We start from the raw sequence: 22,344 nt of genomic DNA, 5'->3' as shown, positions 1-22,344 counted from the left end.
ATATATATATATATATATATATATATATATATATATATATATATATATATATATATATATATATATATATATATATATATATATATATATATACATGTATATATATATATATATATATATATATATATATATATATATATATATATATATACATGTATATATATATATATATATATATATATATATATATATATATATATATACATGTATATATATATATATATATATATATATATATATATATATATATATATATATATACATATATATATATATATATATATATATATATATATATATATATATATATATATATATATATATATATATATATATATATATATGTTTAAATATATATATATATATATATATATATATATATATATATATATATATATATATATATATATATATATATATATATATATATATATATATATATTAAACTATTCTGACTTACAGGGAGTCATCTCTTTGTGATATCCTTGAAGGCATTCCTCCTTCGTTCTCTCAAAGGTCCAAAACAAAAACTGTTGAAGAAGGATCCAGTGTCGAATTAGAAGTCCGTCTTGCTGCGGTTCCAGAACCAGAAATATCCTGGATTTTTAATGGGAAAGTTCTCAAAGAAACTAAAAGGATCTCTATTAGGAAGGAGTCGGATGTGCATATGTATTCCAGCATACTAAAATTTAAAGAGGTTAAGCTGAGTGACGAGGGTTGTTTTGAAATTGTGGCGAGGAATAGAGAAGGCGAAGCAGTTAACAGAATAGTACTCAAAGTAAGTGAATTGATTACGTAAGTAAGTGGTAAATTATCCAATAGTGGTAATAATCCTGAAAAAATTTGACTAACGTTTGGGAAAAAAGGGGGGAAACACTCCAAAACTATCAATTGACTTTAATAAAAATCGCACGATCAGGATTAGCATATCAAAGAACCCTACCGTAGAGGTTTCAAGCCACTATATACGATTAGTTATTTTTTTAACTGAAAGTGAGGAGCAGCATTAAAACTCAAAATGAACAGAAATTATTCCGTATGTGAAGGGTTGTTCCTTCCTCAATACTTTGCTCTTTACGCTAAAGCTGTTAGCACTTTTGAAAAAGCTTCTTATTCTAATTAAACGGCCCCTGTGTTTCATTAGCCGTTCTTAAAAATTGGGACAAACTGTCAATATTTAGCGTAACTTTTCTTAGGCTAATAACTTCTGATGGGTAACATTAAACTTGATGAATTTTATGTGTTTTGAATAAGTAAAAAAATTAGATTCTTTGGTGCATTTATTGCGATCTAGACTTTGTTTCTTAGAACTTCGATTACTATTGAGCCACATCGCTTCTTACTTACAGTTCGGTACCACGAACTGTTTGATTATCACCAAAAACATGGGATTACCTATTTGAGGACCAAAACAGTGTATGGATTCAGATTTTCATGAAACAATCCTGGAAAGTCAATATAAAGATTCCTTATTCTGATTTTGTTTTAATGGAATCTTCGATTTTGATTGGATTTTCTAAAATCATGTAGGTATATTAAGCGCGGGTCCAAAACAATACTGAGACAGCACCGCTGGTATCTGACTCACAACTGGGGGAAAGGGATCGAACGCATCATTAATGCTTTGTTCTATATTTCATTTTATTACTGCATCATGTTTGAATTGTTATTTTTGTCTTTATTTATACTGCTAAAATAGGTATAACATTTTTTTTTTCTTTCTAGGTTATTCCGAAGAAAATTGCTCCAGCAGTTGTACAACCTCTAAGATCTATTACAGTAAGTGAATATGGCTCTCCCGTAAGCCTCCAAGCAGTTATAACAGGATTTCCAACTCCAAAGATATCTTGGTACCATAATGGTGTAGAGATATTCTCTGATTCCAAGACAATAATTATTACGGATGGCGATACACACACTTTGGTAATCAATAGTGTGTCATTACAAAGTGAAGGTGACTATATGATACATGCTGAGAACGAGGCTGGTCAAGTTCAAACCTCTGCTAGTGTCTCGTTGCAAGGCAAGTATTTGGATTTTGATACATTGGCGTCATTTCATAGAAATTAGGAAAGGGGGAGGGCAAAATATATTTTTTTTAATCTTGAGGGGGTGAAAACAATTTTTTTTTATTTTATTTGTTCATTGAAAATGTCATAAAAGGCATTTTCAATGGAAATAAACCAAATAAGTATCTTTTGAATGATGGGGAGGAGGAAATGCCCTCTGTCTGCCCTACTTCCGCCAATGATTTGACGCTATTCGTCTGATGATTGTTCTTTTTAGTAAGTAACTACTGAATTAGTTTTGTTGCGAATAGATAAGTCAGCTGTGTTAATGCAAAGTTGGGTATGTTACACAATATACTTTTTTCAATTTATAATCCGTAAAGTTAAAAGCTGAAAAAAAATATCCTGGATTTTTCGGTCGTTAAAAAGATTTAATTAATCTTTATTCAAATTCTTAATTATCTTGGCCTAGTTTATCGATTTGCAAAATTGAATAACTTAATTTTTTGTTCTTAGTATTTATAACACAGTGAGATGATGAAACCGTTTATTCGATCAAACACAAGTTGTTTCATGGTGACCCAATGAGTGACATGAAACAAATAATTGTGACTTGTTGAAACGCAACTTTTTAAGGACAATTTAAGATTAATAAATTTTGCACATTTAAATCTAGCATAAAATTATATTATTTTTATATAGGTTAGGATGCCTAACACCTTCCTGAGACCTTAATAAGAGTCCAGATCTATGTTAAAAGTTTGGTTCACGTAGCTTAACAACCTCCCAAGATTTCTTCCTCAACCAGGGGCTGGATTAAGAAAAAACCACTGGGATTAAATAAAATGATAGATTTTTTTTATCTTATTGCGGCATCTACATTCTATGCAACAGATATGTCCCGTGAGAAGTTTTATGATAGGAAGGAATTAGTTGGCGTTTTAAAAAGTACAGTCTAACTAAGGGAAGCACATTACTAGCATATGTACTTAGACTACCCAAGAAAAATATCATCAGGAATAGCCTATTTTCCTGTACAATATCGTGGAATTCTTCCCTATTTGTCTATACAATATCGTGAGGTGCCTGTGCGGCTGGGGTCTATATAATTCTATTTGGCTCTCATGTTAATGGGGTTAATGGTCAGAAGACATATGTGTGGCTGGGGTAAGAGTCTGTAATTGAATACATACAAGAAAAATGGGAATACTAACTATGTCTTACTAACAAGACCTAGGTACACAATCCAGGAAGTAGCCCCCTGAAAATGCCGTCAGAAAGCCAAAAAGAGACGGAAAAACTCAAAAAAACATCCTGGATTTTCTGATCGCTATTAGAAAATGGTCGTTTGGCCTAGCAATGCTTCCACTACCCTTGAATTTTCTCCAAACACAATCATGTTATCTAAAATCTCTAAGACAATCGTGGCTCGTAGATTCGCGTCCCTTAACACAAAATACAAGGTCAAAATTTTTATTAAGGTTAATTTTCTAGAGAACCCTATTCTTTGTTGGGTATGTTTGGGAAAGCCTCCCAAAATTCTGGAATAGTGGAAGAACTGTTTGAATTTAAACTAAACGCAATTTTGAGGCTAAAAGCTCAAAATTGCAATTGTCCCTGCATTTCAAAAAGAAGGTATAGCACATTTTGGAAAAAAAACTTCAGTTTATCTTGACACCCAAAAACATTATGGAGAACAGATTAGACTGATCAGTTAAGCATATTTCTTTTAATGGAGTGGGTTGTAGCCACCAATTTTGGAAAATTGTCGTATAATGTCTTTTGACTTACCGCATCTGAGCTGTTCTGCAGAGTTTTAGCGGCGTTTCTTTCCACACTATCAACTGTCAGCCATACCCATATTTGTATCTGAACCTAGATAATTTACAATTGATAGTTGATTTAAACATTAAATTGGTTTCCCACATCAGGAAAACAAAGGCTTTTCTTTTCGAAATTATATTTGTTTTATATTTGCCTCGATAGCCTTTAAAAATGGTGCATCTATTTAAAATATTCTTCAGCATAACTATAAACACTAAATAAGCATCCATTTCTGATTATATTATTTGCAATAATGTTACTATATCACTCGCTTTTGCTCATCTTTTTACCACTTTCTAGAATAATAAATTTTTGAACCTAAGTTTGGGTGTTAATACAATTAGTAAAAATATGCAATTTTATTACTGTTTTCTACTTTTAACTGCCTTTTTGAACAAAGTTTTGAATCTAAGTTTGTTGAGACAAAGTTTTTGATGCGCTCTCGTGGTTGTGTTTATTAAATACTGTTTTTCCATTGTGCTATCGTTATAATTTTTGTATTTACCTCTATTATGCGCCATTATTTTCCTTCTTGATTATTATATTTCAGTATAGCTAAATATCATTTTAAACTAAAAAAGAAGTCTAAACACTGTTTAAATATTTTCGTACTGAAAATATTACAAACATATTTCAGCATACAGATTAGCGGAAACAGAATTTAATTATACAAAAAAAACACAATAAAACTATGGTACCAAGCCTAAAATAAATTGAATTAAATTGTGTATTTTATCGGGTTGCTTGCAGTGTCTGGGATGTGATTAAGGTTCAGATTCCTTAAGCTAAAAATTGTTAGGAAGCTTTTTCAGTGTGTGTAGAAAATTACCTTAAACACAGAAAATCTTTACCAAATAGTCAACATTGGAAATTAAATAAAACTGTGGCCAAATTCAAGCTGAATTGTTAATTATGAGAGTTTTATATATTCTAGATCGTCCAATCCCAGCCGATTTCACTGAATATTTCACAGATTTGAAAGTTGTAGAAGGAACTCCTGTAAAGTTCACCGCCAAATTTGTCGGACAACCTGTTCCAGAAGTTGTTTGGTACAGGTAAGTTTATTCTCATTGACTTTCGGATATTGAACTATCATACTATTACATTAATTAGAAGTTTACTATATATATTAGTGCGTGTATTATACATATATATATATATATATATATATGTATATATATATATATATATATATATATATATATATATATATATATATATATATATATATATATATATATATATATATATATATATATATATATATATATATATATATATATATATATATATATATATATATATATATATATATATATATATATATATATATATATATATATATATATATATATATATATATATATATATATAATTCTACCACTAAAACAATAACATGTCATTTAAACTAATAGTTGATAAAAACCGAATAGAAATACCAGTGAATCGTTTTCCACTTTTTGGTATCCCTCCTTATTGAAAATTAAACAAAATTCAGTTTTACCCAGAAAAATCAATTTTCATAAATTAAAATTTAAGACAAACCTGATCGACTTTTCATCATTCAGGAATTCAAAGAAAATGAAAGGAAGCAAAAATGTCATTATAAAAACAGAAGATGGAACCACCTCTCTGGAAATTATTGAAGCTAGAATAGACAAAGATGCCGGAGAATATAATTGTGCTATTCATAACACAGCAGGAAAAGCCATCTGTGGAGCCCTTTTAGAAGTAACAAAACCACTGAGGTAAGAGTTACCTCCTTATTTTAAATAATTGGTAATATCAGTAATTCCCAGCCAATCTGTAATATGGAAACAATCACGTAAATTTGTGCTAAGGATACGTGGATCCTAAGGGAAAAGTTTGTATCCTGGAGATTGCAAATAGTCTGTAGCATACAGTCAGGTTTTATTACAAGGTGACAAAACAAAGAGTCTACCCTGTTTTGTCTCATGCACGGAGAATCAAATTGAATCTTCCAGATATTTTTTTTGGGAGGGGAGGGGGAGGTAAAAGGACATTGAGTTTTACAGGTGAGAGAAGGGAGTAACATACTTGTTCTAAATTACTGGAAAAAAGCTACTGGGAAAAAAAATTACTGGGAAAAAGCAAGACAAGGCGTGTTTTAGTATATCTGACGTCATGAAAAATAATTCAAGAGGATGAATGAATCCGAACAGCCAAATCAAAAGGGTATGGGGAGAATTTCAGGGGTAAAGATGAACGGAATTGAAGCCAAACAAGATCTGTGGTTAGGAGACATTCAACAACGAGCATAAAAACCAACCAAATATAGATGAAAATGATGGATAAAGAAATCTTCGGTTAATTGATAAACACCGAAGTCTACTGTTAAAAGACAGGCGAAAGCGAGGATCACATCGAATTGTTAAAGAAATAAAAAAAAGTGTAGGTTACAGTTGCTTGTCTTTTTTATGCTTGTTTCCCAACAGACTCTTTGACTGGTCTATTTTGCATTTCTGCGTCATATAACACTTGGTGAAAAAGCTTCCTGTACAGTTTATTTCAAAAATCTTTAGGACCCCTCCTACGGAATACCAAGCAAATGTTTTATTTATACTTTTTTATTGATTATTTAAGTCACTTTCTTTACTTTTTTATTTATTTGTTTCTTTTTTGGCTATTTTTTTTCTTAGCTATTGAAATTAAGTTATTCAACGTAACACAAGTAGTAACCAAATAATGAAAACAATGTTTAATTTATAATATAGTATTTTACTTTCATTTACTTTCATTCAGCCCTCTACTAGCCCTTTCCCTATTTCCATTTTCTTGTCTTGCGAAATAGTTCATTCAAACTACCAAACCATATTATGTATTGTTTCAAAAGACCCATTGCTTAGAATATCATAGAAATATAAATTTCAAACAATAATCAATGCTTTGTCTTTAACATCTCTAGTTTTATATCAACTCCCTATTTACTATCATTCAATCATATTTGAATGTTAATAACACATCTTCTAACCAGTTTCACCTGGCTTTACTTTTTATTCTTCTTATTACTATTTTATTTGTAGACTTATTTTATTTGTAGAACTAAGAGGAGAGTAAATAGCTTTCTTCTGGGAAATGTATATTTAAAGCAAAAAAAAAACAAAACAACAACAAACAAATGGATACAAAAGGGATTCCTGACTGACTCTAATTTCCTAACCACCCAATTTTATGATTTTGACTATTTAGTTTTGTTTTAGTTTAATATTCAGACTCAGCTAAAATCCAGAGTTTAACTGATTTGTTCGTATAGTTCATTTCATTAACCTAACCAAAAGCTAAATTAATTTCTGTTAATTAACGCTGAGAAAACAAAATAGTTTTGGAAAATTGTGATTGGCTAGTATCTTCGAAATTATGATAGCTGTGATAGAAACGGTAATAGCCGCTTTCAAAATTTACAATGAACAGCGCAATCTACGTCGATTAATCCTAGACTTGGGAACAGGCTGAGTCATAGTTTTCGAATAGTATCATCGTGTTGTCTCATCCCTTTGATAAAAACATAAAATGAACATACCCTTATATTGAACTATTGACTGTCGGTGATTTTTCCCTGTTTTTCATCGTCATTATCAATATTAATGAAATTGAATGTCATTCACTACTTATTCTTGTGTTGGAGCCCCCCTCATTCATTTGGGTCCTAAACGGAGAACGGTAGTCATTTTAAGGTACTTGGTAATTGAGTAAAATTTCACTGTACAATGCTTACAGTTAAATTGAAGTATTGCCTGTTTCGGCAATGGTATCACTGTTCCTCGCAAGGTAGGAACATATTGTACGAAATTAAATAAAAAAAAAACTAATTTTTTTAGCTGAAAGTAAGGAGCGACATTAAAACTTAAAACGAACAGAAATTACTTCGTATGTGAAAGGAGAAGCTTCCTCATCAACGCCCCGCTCTTTACGCTAAAGTTTTTTACTCTTTTAAAAAGGAGAGTTGAGAGAAAGAGTCAAACTTCAGCGTAAAGAGCGGGGCGTTGATGAGGAAGCATCTCCTTTCATATACGAATTAATTTCTGTTTAAAAAATTAGTTTTTTTTATTTAATTTCTGAACGTTTTTGAATTAATGCACGTTTGGTTTTGGCTCTCCGCACATAAATTATTAAAGTGAAATTTGTATATTAATTCTTTTTTTTGGCTAAATGGCTTTCTTTTAGTTTTGATCAGACGATTTTGAGAAATAAGGGGTGGAGAAGGAGCCCTTGTTGCCCTCCAATTTTTCGGCTACTTAAAAAGGCAACTAGAACTTTTAATTTTTAACGAACGTTTTTATTAGTAAAAAATATTCGTAACTTAAGAATTAACTTACGTAACAAACTTTCATAATATAAGAGGGGTTTGTACCCTCGTTAATACCTCGCTCTTTACACTAAATCGTAAGTTTTGTCCCAATTCTTTAAGAATGACCCCTGAATCAGAAAGGCCGTAATACTTTAGCATAAAGAGCGAGGTATTTTCTCCTCCTAAATACCTTGCTCTTTATGCTAAATTATTTTTAGAACCCCTCATATGCGTAATAATCTCTATTCGTTTTAAGTTTCAATGCTACTCCTTCCTTTCATTTGAAAAAACGTTTTCATGTTTATTTTTCATTGTTTTCTTATAGTAATGTTAGAAACTCCTGCGCCCTTTTCATTGAATTTTTCTTCCCCCATGACAGATTCCTCCAAGGAAAGATCCTCCAACATAGCCCTTTCCCCTCCACCCCACCCCCAAACAAAATAAATCCCCCTGAAAACGTCTGTACACTTCCCAATAACCATTACTATATGTAAACACTGGTCAAAGTTTGTAACTTGCAGCCCCTCCCCCAGGGATTGTGGGGGAGTACGTCATCCGCAAAGACATAGTTATTATGGTTTTCGACTATGATGAACAAAATGGCTATCTCAAATTTTGATCCGTTGAATTTGGGAAAAAAATGAGCGTGGGAGGGGGCCTAGATGCCCTTCGATTTTTTTGGTCACTTAAAAAGGGCATTAGAACTTTTAATTTCCATTAGAATGAGCCCTCTTGCAACATTCTAGGGCCACTTGGTCAATACGATGACCCCTGGGAAAAAGAAAAAAAAAACAAAAAACAAATAAACACGCACCCGTGATTGTCTTCTGGCAAAAAATACAAAATTCCACATTTTTGTAGATAGGAGCTTGAAACTTCTACAGTAGGGTTCTCTGATACGCTGAATCTGATTGTGTCATTTTCGTTAAGATTCTACCACTTTTAGGGGGTGTTTCCCCCTATTTTCTTAAATAAGGCAAACTTTCTCAGGCTCTTAACTTTTGATCGGTAAGACTAAACTTGATGAAACTTATATATTTAAAATCAGCATCAAAATGCGGTTCTTTTGATGTAGCTATTGATATCAAAATATGATATCAAAATAACCCCTCCCACGGGGACTGTGGGGGAGTAAGTCGTCCCCAAAGACATAGTTATAAGGTTTGTCGACTACGCTGAATAAAATGGCTATCTCAGAATTTTGATCCGTTGACTTTGGGAAAATAATTAGCGTGGGAGGGGGCCTAGATGCCTTCCAATTTTTTTGGTCACTTAAAAAGGGCACTAGAACTTTTCATTTCCGTTAGAATGAGCCCTTTCGCAACATTCTAGGACAACTGGGTCGATACGATCACCCCTGGAGAAAAAAAACAAAAAAACAAACAAACAAATAAATACGCATCCGTAATCAGCCTTCTGGCAAAAAATACAAAATTCCACCTTTTTGTAGATAGGAGCTTGAAACTTCTACAAAAGGGTTCTCTGATACCTTGAATCTGATGGTGTGATTTTCGTTAAGATTCTATGACTATTAGGGGGTGTTTTCCCCTATTTTCTTAAATAAGGCAAATTTTCTCAGGCTCGTAACTTTTGATGGGTAAGACTAAACTTGACGAAACTCATATATTTAAAATCAGCATTAAAATGCAACTCTTTTGATATAGCTATTGATATCAAAATTCCGTTTTTTAGAGTTTTGGTTACTATTGAGCCGGATCGCTCCTTACTACAGTTCGTTACCACGAACTGTTTGAAAGTTGGCAATTTATCCTCCTTGTTCATTTTTAGTTGTGGGCTTTTTGTTTAAAAGTATTCTGTATTAACAGCTTAATTATTCTAATTTTCGAAGATTTTCCTTTAAAGCTTGTTTTTCCCTTTATAAATTTTATCTCATGTTTATGTTATTATTTAACTTCTGACTTTGATTGTTGTCAGCATGTTTTTTTCGAGAAAATCTTCAGAGATAAATTTCAATATACACTTTATGTCGTAACGTTGTTTTTCCTTTTACAATTTAATTTCTCTTAGCCTTTTCTATCGTTTCTTCTTTCTCTATAACTTTTAGCATTTTTGTGCGTCGTCTTGCTAATGTAGAGGTGAACGAAATGACTGAAGTTGTGCTCACATGTGAAGTAAGGAAAACCTCCAAGGTACAGTGGCTTAAAGACGGGAAAGAAATTAAACATACTAGCCGCATAGAAATGATTGACGACGGGTATCAGCATAGACTTGTAATATTAAGGTAACTCATGTTCCATTTCCCTGGCCTTAGAACCATCACACATGAGTATTCCAGCAGTTCGTAAGGAAACCTGTTAAAAAAAAAACATTTGTACTTCATTATATGCAGAATAATTCTAGTTAACACATTTTTCAGGGGGGGGGGGCTTTATCTTCACTTGTTTCCTCGTACTTCCAGTTTTTCTATGACATTTCTAAATATTTATGTCTATTCTCTAAGTCTTGAAAACCGTTGATAAAAAAATGCCCAAACGACATCAAACCTAACCTAACTTGACCTAATTTATCGCTATTTTTCTATTGATATGTTTTTCTGTGAAATAAATAGATGGCACTGATGATGTTTAATTACATATATAGATTATTTGAAAACCATATATGCAGTCGAGTCCATGTTTATTTTTCAGAATTTTTTTTTAAATTCTCCAACAGTAAAAGAAGTGAAGATAAAGGTTATCCCCCAGAAAAAGATGTTAACTAGGATTATTCTGCATATTATGAAGTAAGAATTGTTTTCTTTACATATTTCCTTATGTACGGCTGGAATCCTAGGCTTATACCCACACCTATGTTATGTCTGTCATATTTGTGTGTTTTTGAATCTACCCAGAACAACATTGCGTGACAAGAAAGAGGTGGAGGAGTCTATCAGCTGGATGAGAATATACAGCACAACATTTTACAGCCTTTTCCTGGATTGAAAAAATATTCCTATTTTCAAAATCAAGCTCATGCAAAAGGGAGCAGATGGAGTTCTACGATCCACGCCCATCTATTCTCTGTACTTTCACATGTCGTCTGTTTTCATACCCTCAAGCCTTCTATTCTTTTGCATATATGCCCTATAAAATGCATTGAGTTTCTATGTTACCATTATGTGCTATGTCTTTCATGTTCTAGTTGAAAGTCATACTGGGTTTCCTTGAAATTGATGTAACAATAGCGTCTGTATTGTTTTTCAGTACATTGTGAGTGTACTCTTTTTTCAAGCAGAAAAATGCATGTCTGGTATTAGAATCAAGACATAAACTTGCTCATTTTTTGTCTCCATACCTCGGTGTTGCCTTGTCATATAGACCTAGTTTTTGCACGGATCTGCATATTGATCTTTCATTATCAAACTGAATATGTATTGATTGCAATCCCTAGCACGAAAAAAACCAACAAAAACATTTCTTTTTTTACTAAAACTGCTATTTAATGTGAAAAAACTAGATAGAAACGAAAGCTGCAATACTTACAGATATGCATCTTGAGCATCCCTTTTTCCTTTTATTTCTGTGATAATTTAGAATAGCGTCTTTAAAATTTAAATTTCTTTAAACATATACTCTATCCACAATTAGATCAATCTCATATATTTCTTATGCAATAAAAGTAGAAATAAAATTCATAATTTGAAATGCTTTTAAAAAGAAAAAATTCTCTGTATAGAAAATTTTGGGTGAAAAAAATATATGGTTAAATATTCTTCCCACATGTATAAAATAAGATATCTGTAAAGTTGAATGCGTTTTAAACTATAGAAAAGTTTTATAGCTCCCATAGCAGTTTTAGTAAAAATAATTTACCACCACTTTTAAACACTCATTGCGAGCCATCTGGAGCTGATACACTAGCCTAGCAACAATATCTTCCTAATTCCCGATCTCGACCTGTTTTAACCTTCTGCTTTGCTTACCCTCAATAAATCCTCAAATGTATTTTTTAATTAATATAATAGTAGCTTAGTTTAGAGATTCCTTCTTTTTATCCCATCTTGTGAATTATTTAATGAAAATGTCAGTTTTTATCAAAATAGATCTAACAAAGTGAAATAAGTGGTTTTGTGTTTATATAGAAATAGATATTAGCTAAGGAAGGGTTTCTAGTTGATAGGAAAATAGGGACAAGAAGTATAAAAATGAATTAATTTTATTTTCTTTGAACTATGCAAAATTTAATTGAGAAAATTTGCTAAAAGAATTATGACGAATATATCTTTTACGAAAAATTTTAAGGCTTTGGGAATAATAAGAATGTAGAAGAATAATAATAAAAAAAATTTTGATTGTAAATTTAAAAAGATAAACCTCAATCATTAATGAGCCCAACCTTGCACCTCTAACATTTTTTCCACTTTGCATATTTTCTCATTCTCTTTTTAAAGTTGCTCTGTCAAAAATATTTCCAAATTAAATAATAAATGTTTCATTCGCAAAACCCTGCATTTGACAAAAAAGAAATAAGAGATTATCACTGCTCTTAGCCTTGTGTTTTTCATTAAGATCAAAAGCATACCCTTTTCTACTCGCTTTAATGTTAAGAAATTAATTTTTTGCACTACTTAGTTACAATCAATCATACCTTCTTCAAATTGGTTAGTAATTATTCTAAAACATAACTTTAAATCTGATTGTTTTTAGTACTCGTATGGAAGATGCTGGAGTCTACAGTGTACTTGCTGAGAATGAAGTTTCAGAATCGTCTCTAGTAGTCAGAGGTAGGTGATGCTGCTTTAAAGCTTTCGCTATCCCATTACTTTTTTTTACTTTTATGCTTGGTTTGTTTTACTTCTTTCTATTAGATTTTTAAAATTATATCCAGAGGGAGGGTAACTGGGTTTGAATCTCCCCTTTTTTTTCGACTTAGCAAATTGTAAGATAAATGCACATAAATTAATGTTATTTTTTCGTAAATTCCCCCCCCCCCCAAAATAACCCCCTCCTAAAAAATCCTGAATAAGCCCTTTCCTTTCTTTACTTTTTTCTTTTTGGTACAATCTTCAATTCAAGGTTAGAAATAGTCAGAGGAAATACAACCGATCATTTTTTTTTTCTAAGGAATGGTCAAAACTATATTGTTTTAAACCTATTTGTGTGGTGCAAGTAATCTTGGATCCAAAAAGTTACATACAACATTAAATAACAGGCCAGAAAGGTAACAATTGCAACTGTTTGTGATTTTTTGTGTGACAATCGAATCGGGTATTCAGCAATTTCCCCTATTTCTGTCCAAGCTCATTAATCTCGGCATTTTGATTAATTGAACGTATAAGTCACATTTGAAGAAGGGTATCCTAGACAAATAAATATTGAAATATTAGGTTTGAAATGATAAACCGTCCAGTTTCATTTAGGTTACATTTAAGAGCTCATAAGTACCATAACATCAGCTGCTAGTTATAATTTATGGGATCAAATTTCAATGGGAGTAGGAGTTGAAGGTAATGTAAGGTCTTTCACAAATCAACCAATCCTTATGGGCCTAGTTCCTAAAGATAATTTTGAAAATTACGGATTATTTTCTATCCTGTATTAACGTAAATCATCTTGTTCTCTATGCTAACAAGCTAGTACTGAGCTAAATATTCGACAAAATTAAGTTTAAAATTGAATGTCAAAGATCCGTGTGAGCCACTATAACGGTTGTAGCGTTAGCGTCTTATCTTCTAGCTTGCTTTGACATGTGCACGTTTGTGTAACCTTTAGGTTTCTCTGGAAAAGCCAAAACGACACTTAATCACCATTATATATTAATATCATATCTAAAGATGATGTTAAAATTTTGTCTTTCAAGTCTCACCAAATTTCGAAAATATTTTTAGTCCCTATTTGTCTACAGATGTTACTAGTTAGTTTTGTATATTTAGTTTCAATATTGTTTTTTCATGTACAAAATGCATGATCAAGGAAAAAAAAAGGTTTACTGTGCCAAATGTTTTTATTGATAAAGATTTTGTGGCAGTCACGCTTGTATGTAGAAAAATATGTTTATTTTCGAGAGACAGAAAGCCCAATTTTTTTTTGTTCTGTCGCCAGTAAATATTACAAATCAAACAGTTCGTGGTAAAGAACTGCAAGTAAGGAGCGACCTGGCTCAATAGTAACAGAAACTCTAAAGATCAGAAATGGGATACCAATAGATACATAAAAGGATTGGATTTTTATGCTGATTTTAAAGATAAAAGTTTCATGGAGTTTTTTCCTGCCCATCAAAAGTTACTAGCCTGAGAAAATCTGCCTTATTTCCGAAAAAAGAAGGAAACACCCCCTAAAAGTCATAGAATCTTAATGAAAATCACACCACTCAGATTCAACGTATCAGAGAACTCTAACGTAGAGGTTTCAAGGTTCTATCTGCAAAAATCCGGAATGTTGTATGTTTTGCCAGAAGAAAGATCACGGATGCGTGTTTATTTGTTTGTTTTTTTTTTACCAGGGGTGATCGTATTGACCCAACGGTCCTAGAATGTCGCAAGAGGGGTCATTTCGAACGGAAATTAAAAGTTGTAGTGTCATTTTTAGTGATCTGAAAAGTGGAGGGCAACTAGGCCCCCTCCCATGCCTATTTTTCCTGAAGTCACTTGATCAAATTATTTAGATAGCCATTTCGTTCAGCATATTCGAAAAATCTAATAATTTTGTGTTTTAGAATGACTTAATCCCCCACAGTCCCTAGGAGAAGAGCTGCAAGTTATGAATTTTGTCCGTTGTTTACATATAGTATTGGTTATTTGGAAGTATACAGACGTTTTTAGGAGGATTTTTCTGGTGGGGGTGTCGGGGGGAGGGCTTACGGGGAAGTATCTTTCCATAGAGAAATACTTCGTTGGGGAAGAGCATTTCCGCGAAGGGGGCGCTGGAATGTTTATCATTATTTTAGCAATTAAACAAAAAAAAAATTAACTGAAACTAAGGAGCTACATTAAAGCTTAAAACAAACAGAAATTATTACATATATGAGGGTTTTCGTCCGCTTGTCAATACATCGCTCTTTACGCTAAAGTATTTTCAGTAATTTCAAAAGGGCTATTAATTCTGTTCAGGGTTCATTCTTAAGGAATTGGAACAAAATTCGAACTTTGGCGTAAAGATTGAGGTATTGACGGGGGGGGGGACCACTCATATACGTAATGATTACAGTTCGTTTCAAGTATTAATGTAGTTCCTTAGTTTCAGTTCTTTTTTTCAAAAAACTTCTTTTTTTTATTTAACACGTAGAAAGATTCATACACACGTCAAGGAAAATCATTACTCCCAGTTTTAACAGCTAAGTTTTCTTTTATTTTATTTTATCATCTCTTATTAACTTTTTCATTTGTTATATCAGTTCCAAAAATTTAAGCAAAAAATAAAGGAGTTTAACCAAGATGATTCTTTGGGAGACGAAGTCGTTCAAAATTTATTTTTTGCGTGTGAAACCAAGAGAGAAAAGGATATAATAAATGAAAAATAAAATCAAATTGGTGAGAAAACGATGATTTTGTCAGGCAGCGGCAAAATATGAAGACGAAGAACAAGCAAATATTTCGACAAGGATCTCTGCCAAGTCGTCCTCAGTGCTTAAAAAAAAAAAAAAAAACTATCTAACCTTTCGAAGTGAGCCTAACAAGAGCAAATTTATTTTTAAAATATTTTTCCACCAAAGATTCTATAAAGATTTGTTCTTTTGCTAACAACTATCTAGGTGCTAAATTGAATCGGATTAAGGCCAATTTGGAAGTTTTGTCTGAATTGAAAAAAATGAAATATTTGTTGATGAACCCATGGCGAAGCAAGTCTTGTTGAAATTGTAATAACCAAGCTTTTACTTCTTTTTTAGAAGCTCCTCCTACGTTTGTCAGAAAGCTAGAAGATCTTGAAACGAAGGAAAGGGAATCGGCTATACTTGAAGTTGAAATCTCAAAAGAATCTGGTGAAGTTACTTGGCACAAGGTATGTAAAGAATAGTAAAGAGGATATTTATAAGAATATTCTTTGCAAAATATGTAGTTTAGTTAAAAACATAAAAAAATATCTAAAAACACAATTAAGGCTAGAGACAATTTTTCTGAAATACGCATATGTGCGCTTTTATTTTTGCGGTATTTAAAAAATGAATTTTTATATCAATGTAAACCTGACAGTTAATTACAGAGCCTTTAAAAAAAAACTAAAAAATAGGTTTTTTCAACCGTATTAGTTAAAATCTGTAATAAGATTCCCTTTTAAAGCATGAGTAAATATTTGCTTATACTCAGAATGAATGAATGAATGAATTTTATTACCTGTAATAGTATAAAAAACACAAAGTACGAAATAAACGAAAACAAAAACGATACACTGCGAGAAAAAAAAAATTCAAAGTAACAAAAGACAATATGGACTAATTAACCAGTATCAATATGGAAAAAAGGCTGCAGAGGGTCGTAAACGTGAATAAAGTCGATAGTCTTTTTAAATTCGAAATCATCACTGGAAGACCGAATCCGAGAAGGCACATCTATTAAGCCAAATCGAGCAATTATTTTTCTGTTTCGGTGCCATCTAGGAAGCCGGAGGAGGAATTTGCAATATCTGAAATAAGCCGCACGTAGAGTATGGCGATATTTCTTACGAAACAGATGAGTCATGCCTGATAAAAACAAAAGCACAGGAGTGCAATAAGCCTTTTAATCATGCACAGACTGTTGCGGCTATAACGGCTTTTGTTTGGGGATATTTTTCCGTAAGCGACGCGTAGATTTTTCACGGCTTGATTCAGTAGGGATGATCAGGTAGTGGAAAGTGTTGGGCCGAAACACAGACCAAGCCAACTAACTAAAGAAGACCATGTTAGAACTGCAGTCTCAGCAACGAATGGAGCGACCGAACAAGGGCTATTAAAACAAATAAACTCGCATTTAGACGCATCAACTGACAGTCCAATCTTAGATAGTTCATTGGTTAATATAGTAAAATTGGAAAGCAATCCACGACGATTCCAGGCAACAAGAAGAACGTCGTCTGCATGCGTAACAGAAGTATTACCGTAAAAAACAGAACTTTTAAGGAGACGCAGGATGTGAGCAAACATTTAAATATACTAGGAGACAACACGGCACCTTGCCGAACTCCCTTATTAATTTTTTACTTGGTCAGATAGTCCATTCCAGGTAACTTAAATTTTGATTTTGAATACCAAGACGACAATAAATATAGTACAGAAGGATTAACACCTGAATTCGCAAGGGAAAATAGAGCCTGAGAGTGCACAACATTTTCGAAAGCCACAGAAATGTCAACAGTTAGACAGTATAAAGACATTTTAGTTTTTACGGCATCTTTCATGAGTTGGCTTAAAATATGATGTTCATGGGAGCAACCGAAACTTTTCCGAAAACCAAACTGAAAAGGCGTAAAATCACAATTCGACTCAATTTTTGGTAATAATAAATGTTCAAGCAACTTACTTAAAAACACACGATACTGTAATTGGACGATATTCTACACATGACGTGGGGTCCTTGACTCGCTTTTGAATAGACGTTACACGGCTACAAACGAAACTATTAGGAACAAGCGACTGTGCTAAGCAAGACTGGAAAAATATTTGTAAATGGTTAAGTAGAGCAGGATAATCATAAGCAAAAAATCGGTAAGAATGGCCGTCACCATCAAGGCTATTTGAACGCTTAATTTTTCTTAAAGCCCGGCGAATCTCAGATATTGCTATAGGGTGGACGTGAGCCTGCAGTAGACGGTATGGTAATAGCGGTTTAAGCAACTTATTATAAAAAGACTGAAGAAAACTATTAAATACACTTACGCTTAATTTACGCGTATGTTTACGTATGTTTACGCGTAAACATACGCTTATAATGATCATCAAAATTAGCTAGCTGGAGACAAGATAGGGCAGATGGGGAACATTGCTCAGTATTAATAACCTTATTCCAGGAGGCCTTACCGGTGGGCCCTGCCCATAAATTTTTGCGTGCTCTCTTCAAACTGGCCTTATATTCAAGTTTACAGTTTTGTTTCACAAAGAACATAGCTCCGGACGATGGTCAGTCACATGATATCCACATACGTAGCCAAAATTTGGCTTTTTGCTTAACACGTTTTACTTCAGGATCAACGTTCCAATTAGGCTTCCTAGTACCAATCTGAACTTTATCCACAGGCACTGCAGCTTTGGAAGCTGATTTAAGGCAATGGAAAATTATATAATAATCGCAATTAGGTCAACTCCACTTGAAGGCGAGGAAACCAAAGTTTGCAGCAGGTGATATAATACTTTTATGGTTGAAAGTAAAACAGTTAGCGTAGCAAGGTATAGGGGGACATTGCCACTTTGGCTGAGCCGAAAGTGTTTTGCCAGATAGCTCACAGGACAAATTACAGCTAAGAATAAGGTGATTGTTATCAATCTTTTCTAAGTCCACCCTCACAATCGATGATAATAAGCTGGAACTGGAAGTGATCACATGATCTAGGTTCGATTTTGAACAGCCTCTGTTATGAATATACGTAAACGGGAGGCTCTTATCTGTGACGTGAGATCTGCTAGAAAGTGATTCAGCAAGAGGATTGACCTATCAGAGGCACCAAAAATGTTAAAGTTAAGGTCACCAGCTAAAACCCAGTTTAAGTCTTTTAAACGTAGACTTTCGAGTTGAGACTTTAAACTGGAGCAACATTTAGCGAAAGATGTGAACGATGCTATAGAACGTCGATCGCAAGGTAAGTAAACGTTTTTAAAGGCAGTACTGTCACATTGACTCGCTAAAATGTTAACATCACAATGAATCACAGAGGGTTTTGATGGGGAACGGAAGAAAATTGCTAAACCACCGGAAGGGCGGCCTCTAGTTTTCTAGGCCTCATGCGAAATAAAATGGTGGACAGAAGATTGTTTTAGGCTAGAAACGTTTGATTTGGTCAAATAGATGTTCTTGCAAGAACACTATGTCATGGACTAATAATTCATTAATTAACAAGTTTTTGTGTTTTGTGCCGTTAAGATTGAGAGAAGCAAAATTTGAAATAGTGGCTTGGTTTATTTTGGAGCAAAGTTCAGAGGGCGTTTGATCACTGGGCAATTCATACTATAGGAAACATGAGCTTTCCCGCAGTTGGCACATTTTGGAGTCTCTAAGCAAGGATTGTCTTTAGTATTGAAATGGCATACAGAACATTTAGAGCACTTCATCTCATTTGGGGCACATGGGCAGTGAGCCAACGACTGATGGATACTTTGCCATCTAAGACACCGTCTGGGCAGTTCTTTGTATTCCGATATTTTAAAAGACTCTTACCCCAAGTCCAGCTGTAGCAATGAGAGACATTTTCAACCCCTTAGAAAAGGGGTTTACAAAAGGATTTTTTGGGGGGAGGGGGTTTTAAAAAACCTTCAAAATGCATCAGAAATTTGTTTACATTCATTTTTGTAACGTTTTTACGAATCGAACAAAAATTTCGGGGGGGGGGGGGAAACCCCTATTCCCTCCCTCGGGATAGGGCCTTGCGTTCAGTCTTGAAATTAGATTTATTGTGACTAAGAAGAATTATAGTTGACATCAGATTCTTTTAACCAGCTCATGTTTTCTCTTTTTTAAATGACCTTCCCAAAAAATAATCTATCCTTCTCCTTTGTACTATTTGAAAACTCTCCTCAATATTTGTAACTTTGGTAAGAAATTTTTCTTACTAATATTTGTGCCTTAAAAAAAATAAAAAAGTTAGCATTACGAGTTTTGGCATAATAATGCATTCCGTATTAAGCAAATCAAGTATGCACATTTTTTAAAAAGCCAAGAGGTTTTTTTAAACCATAGAAAGCGGTATATTTTGTAGGATAATATGCTTTTATTACCAAGAAACACGATCCATGCATTTACATTTCAAGTTTTTGTCTTACATATTTTTAGATAATCTCTTTTTTGCCCCATCTTTAGCCTTTGAAAGATCATAGCCGTAGTTCATATATACGATTTTTTTAACAGGTAAAAATTCTTCTTTAGAGCTTTCCAACTTTAACAAACTTATTTATTTAATAGTTGGGTGAAAGTTTAGCCCTTTCTAAATTGTTTTATTGAATTTTCTAGGATGGAGAGCCTTTGGATTTACAGAGTGATAAATATGAACACGTGACAGAGGGAAAGAAAAGGCGGCTTATAATACGATCCGTTTCCGTGCATGATGAAGGTGAATACACTTGCTCACTTGGTGAGAATGAATGTACAGCTGAACTGGTTGTAATTGGTAAGCTAAATTTTTAGATTTATGAAAACATAAGTTCTTTTACCTTATTTTTTAATAGCAAAACCCGTCATTAGCAATATGTGAACCTACTATCTTCTCTAATTTATGCAGATTTTCTAACCACATAAACTATGATTGATGTAAATAACTTCGAAGACCACACTGCCTTTCCATGACGAAAGTAAAACAGTTCAAAATAGGGATGAAATCTTTACATTGACAGTGAACAGATATAAAATTTAACTGGATATTTCGAACACATATGCAGTGTTCATCATCACTGTATATGTGATGATGTTCGAAATATCACATATACAGTGATATCAACAGCAGTTTTACTGCTGATGATGAACACTGTATATGTGTTCGAAATATCCAGTTAAATTTTGTATCTGTTCACTGTCAATACAAAGGTTTCATCCCTATTTTGAACTGTTTTTACTTTCACTACGATTGATACTTTATTCAACTAAGATGGTAATTAACGGTAATCAACTAAGATGGTAATCTAATTGTAATTGACAAAAGTTGTCTTCTTATAACTATTAAACGTAAATTGATACTTTGCTGCACTATGATAACTAAAAAAAAAAAATTTGGATACAGTTTCATTTTCTTTTATAGTTTCATTAACTTTGGAAGAGTTGAGCCCAGATTATATAAATTTGAACCTGTAAATTCTCTTTATTATGAAAAAATATTGTTTAAATTCCTTTCTATTAGCAGCTTAAATAAAGGTTAAAATTTAGGTCTTAAATATATAAAAAATTAGGACATATAAAGGATATACCTATTTTTCTTTTGTTCCTGAAAAAGGCTTCAAAATATTTCATAGTTTTTGAATCAAATTAGCTTTTAAGCTACACAGGAGAGAACGGGTATCCGAGGGTGATTCGTTACCTTTTCAGGAGGTGACAAGGGGGTCGAGTGGCCTTAAAATATTAAAATTACCTCTGTAAAATCTTATTCGCTCGTAAAGGTAAAAGAAGTAGTATCTTTGAAAAAAAATCTTTTGCCTTTAGGCTCAAATGCTGTCATTTTAATCTATAAATTCTTCAAAATCGGACTATTTTGAAATAAATATTTTGTTACTAAACGTAGTTTTTTTCTCTTCTCGATTCAAAATGTGTAACGATTTTTAAGAGACACTATGTGGAATTAAGAAGGCTTATATTGCCCCTTAAATGTAACTCAGTTTTACCAGGACCAACAAAATAACTAACAGAGAACTAACAAAACAGCACTTCAGAGCTGAACGATGACGACGTCCGATGATAAATACTCACTATGAACAATCAAATATTCATAATGCTCTTACTACCGTGTTACTTGTCACAAATTATTGGATTCTACCAAGGGTATGGCAACACCGCTAATCATAGATCAAACAAGACAGTTGAAGAGGAAGTAAATTTATCTTCTCTCGATCGATGAAAGAAATTGATCGCATTGCTGATTTTCATACTGAAACCCATATCTCATGTGTTTAGACAATATACGTGTTTCTGAGCCACAATAGGATTTCAAAGGAATTCTTACAAAATAGAGATAAAACTCACAGATGCGCTTACAAAATTGAACGATGGAAAATACATAAGTTTTGAATATTGTATTATAGAGTTTATTGAGTATTAGCTTGTCAAAACAACTCTTCACTCTTACAAGCAGACTTTATTTTTCTAAGCTATTCTAATATAGCTTCTAATATCAACTACATGTGCCATATAATAATATTGGCCTTCCCCATTCATTTGTTAGATTGATAGTGAGCATGTATACTTGTGTGAGTGGAATCATTCAAGTTGGTAATAGGTTTTCGAAGCTTTTTGATATTAAGCGGGGAGTAAAACAGGGCAGCACCCTTTCACCTAAGTTGTTTAATATTTTTATTAATGATGTTGTTAATTTTCTAGAGAATAGATGGGCTCCGAAAGTTAGCCTAGGGACTCAAAAACTATCTCTCTTATTATTTGCA

General features: G+C 32.8%; 1 protein-coding gene across 10 annotated transcripts in view; it reads left to right on the top strand.

Moving 5' to 3' along the window:
• LOC136033704 (titin-like) overlaps nt 1-22,344 on the top strand; it is a 369,666-nt gene that overhangs the window by 296,601 nt on the left and 50,721 nt on the right. For 9 of the 10 annotated variants that reach the window (XM_065714570.1, XM_065714567.1, XM_065714566.1 and 6 more), the window contains 8 exons: nt 463-778; nt 1,726-2,023; nt 4,768-4,888; nt 5,402-5,581; nt 10,208-10,384; nt 12,789-12,865; nt 15,967-16,079; nt 20,213-20,369. In XM_065714570.1, coding sequence (XP_065570642.1) covers nt 463-778; nt 1,726-2,023; nt 4,768-4,888; nt 5,402-5,581; nt 10,208-10,384; nt 12,789-12,865; nt 15,967-16,079; nt 20,213-20,369 — 1,439 coding nt within the window. The remainder of the gene's footprint in view (nt 1-462; nt 779-1,725; nt 2,024-4,767; nt 4,889-5,401; nt 5,582-10,207; nt 10,385-12,788; nt 12,866-15,966; nt 16,080-20,212; nt 20,370-22,344) is intronic. The other variant, XM_065714565.1, reaches the window with a different exon arrangement.

The sequence above is a fragment of the Artemia franciscana genome, chromosome 12 (assembly GCF_032884065.1).
Source record: "Artemia franciscana chromosome 12, ASM3288406v1, whole genome shotgun sequence".
In the NCBI taxonomy this organism is placed as follows: domain Eukaryota; kingdom Metazoa; phylum Arthropoda; class Branchiopoda; order Anostraca; family Artemiidae; genus Artemia; species Artemia franciscana.
The sequence above is the reverse complement of the archived record's forward strand: the minus strand, read 5'-3'. Positions and strand labels throughout refer to the sequence as shown.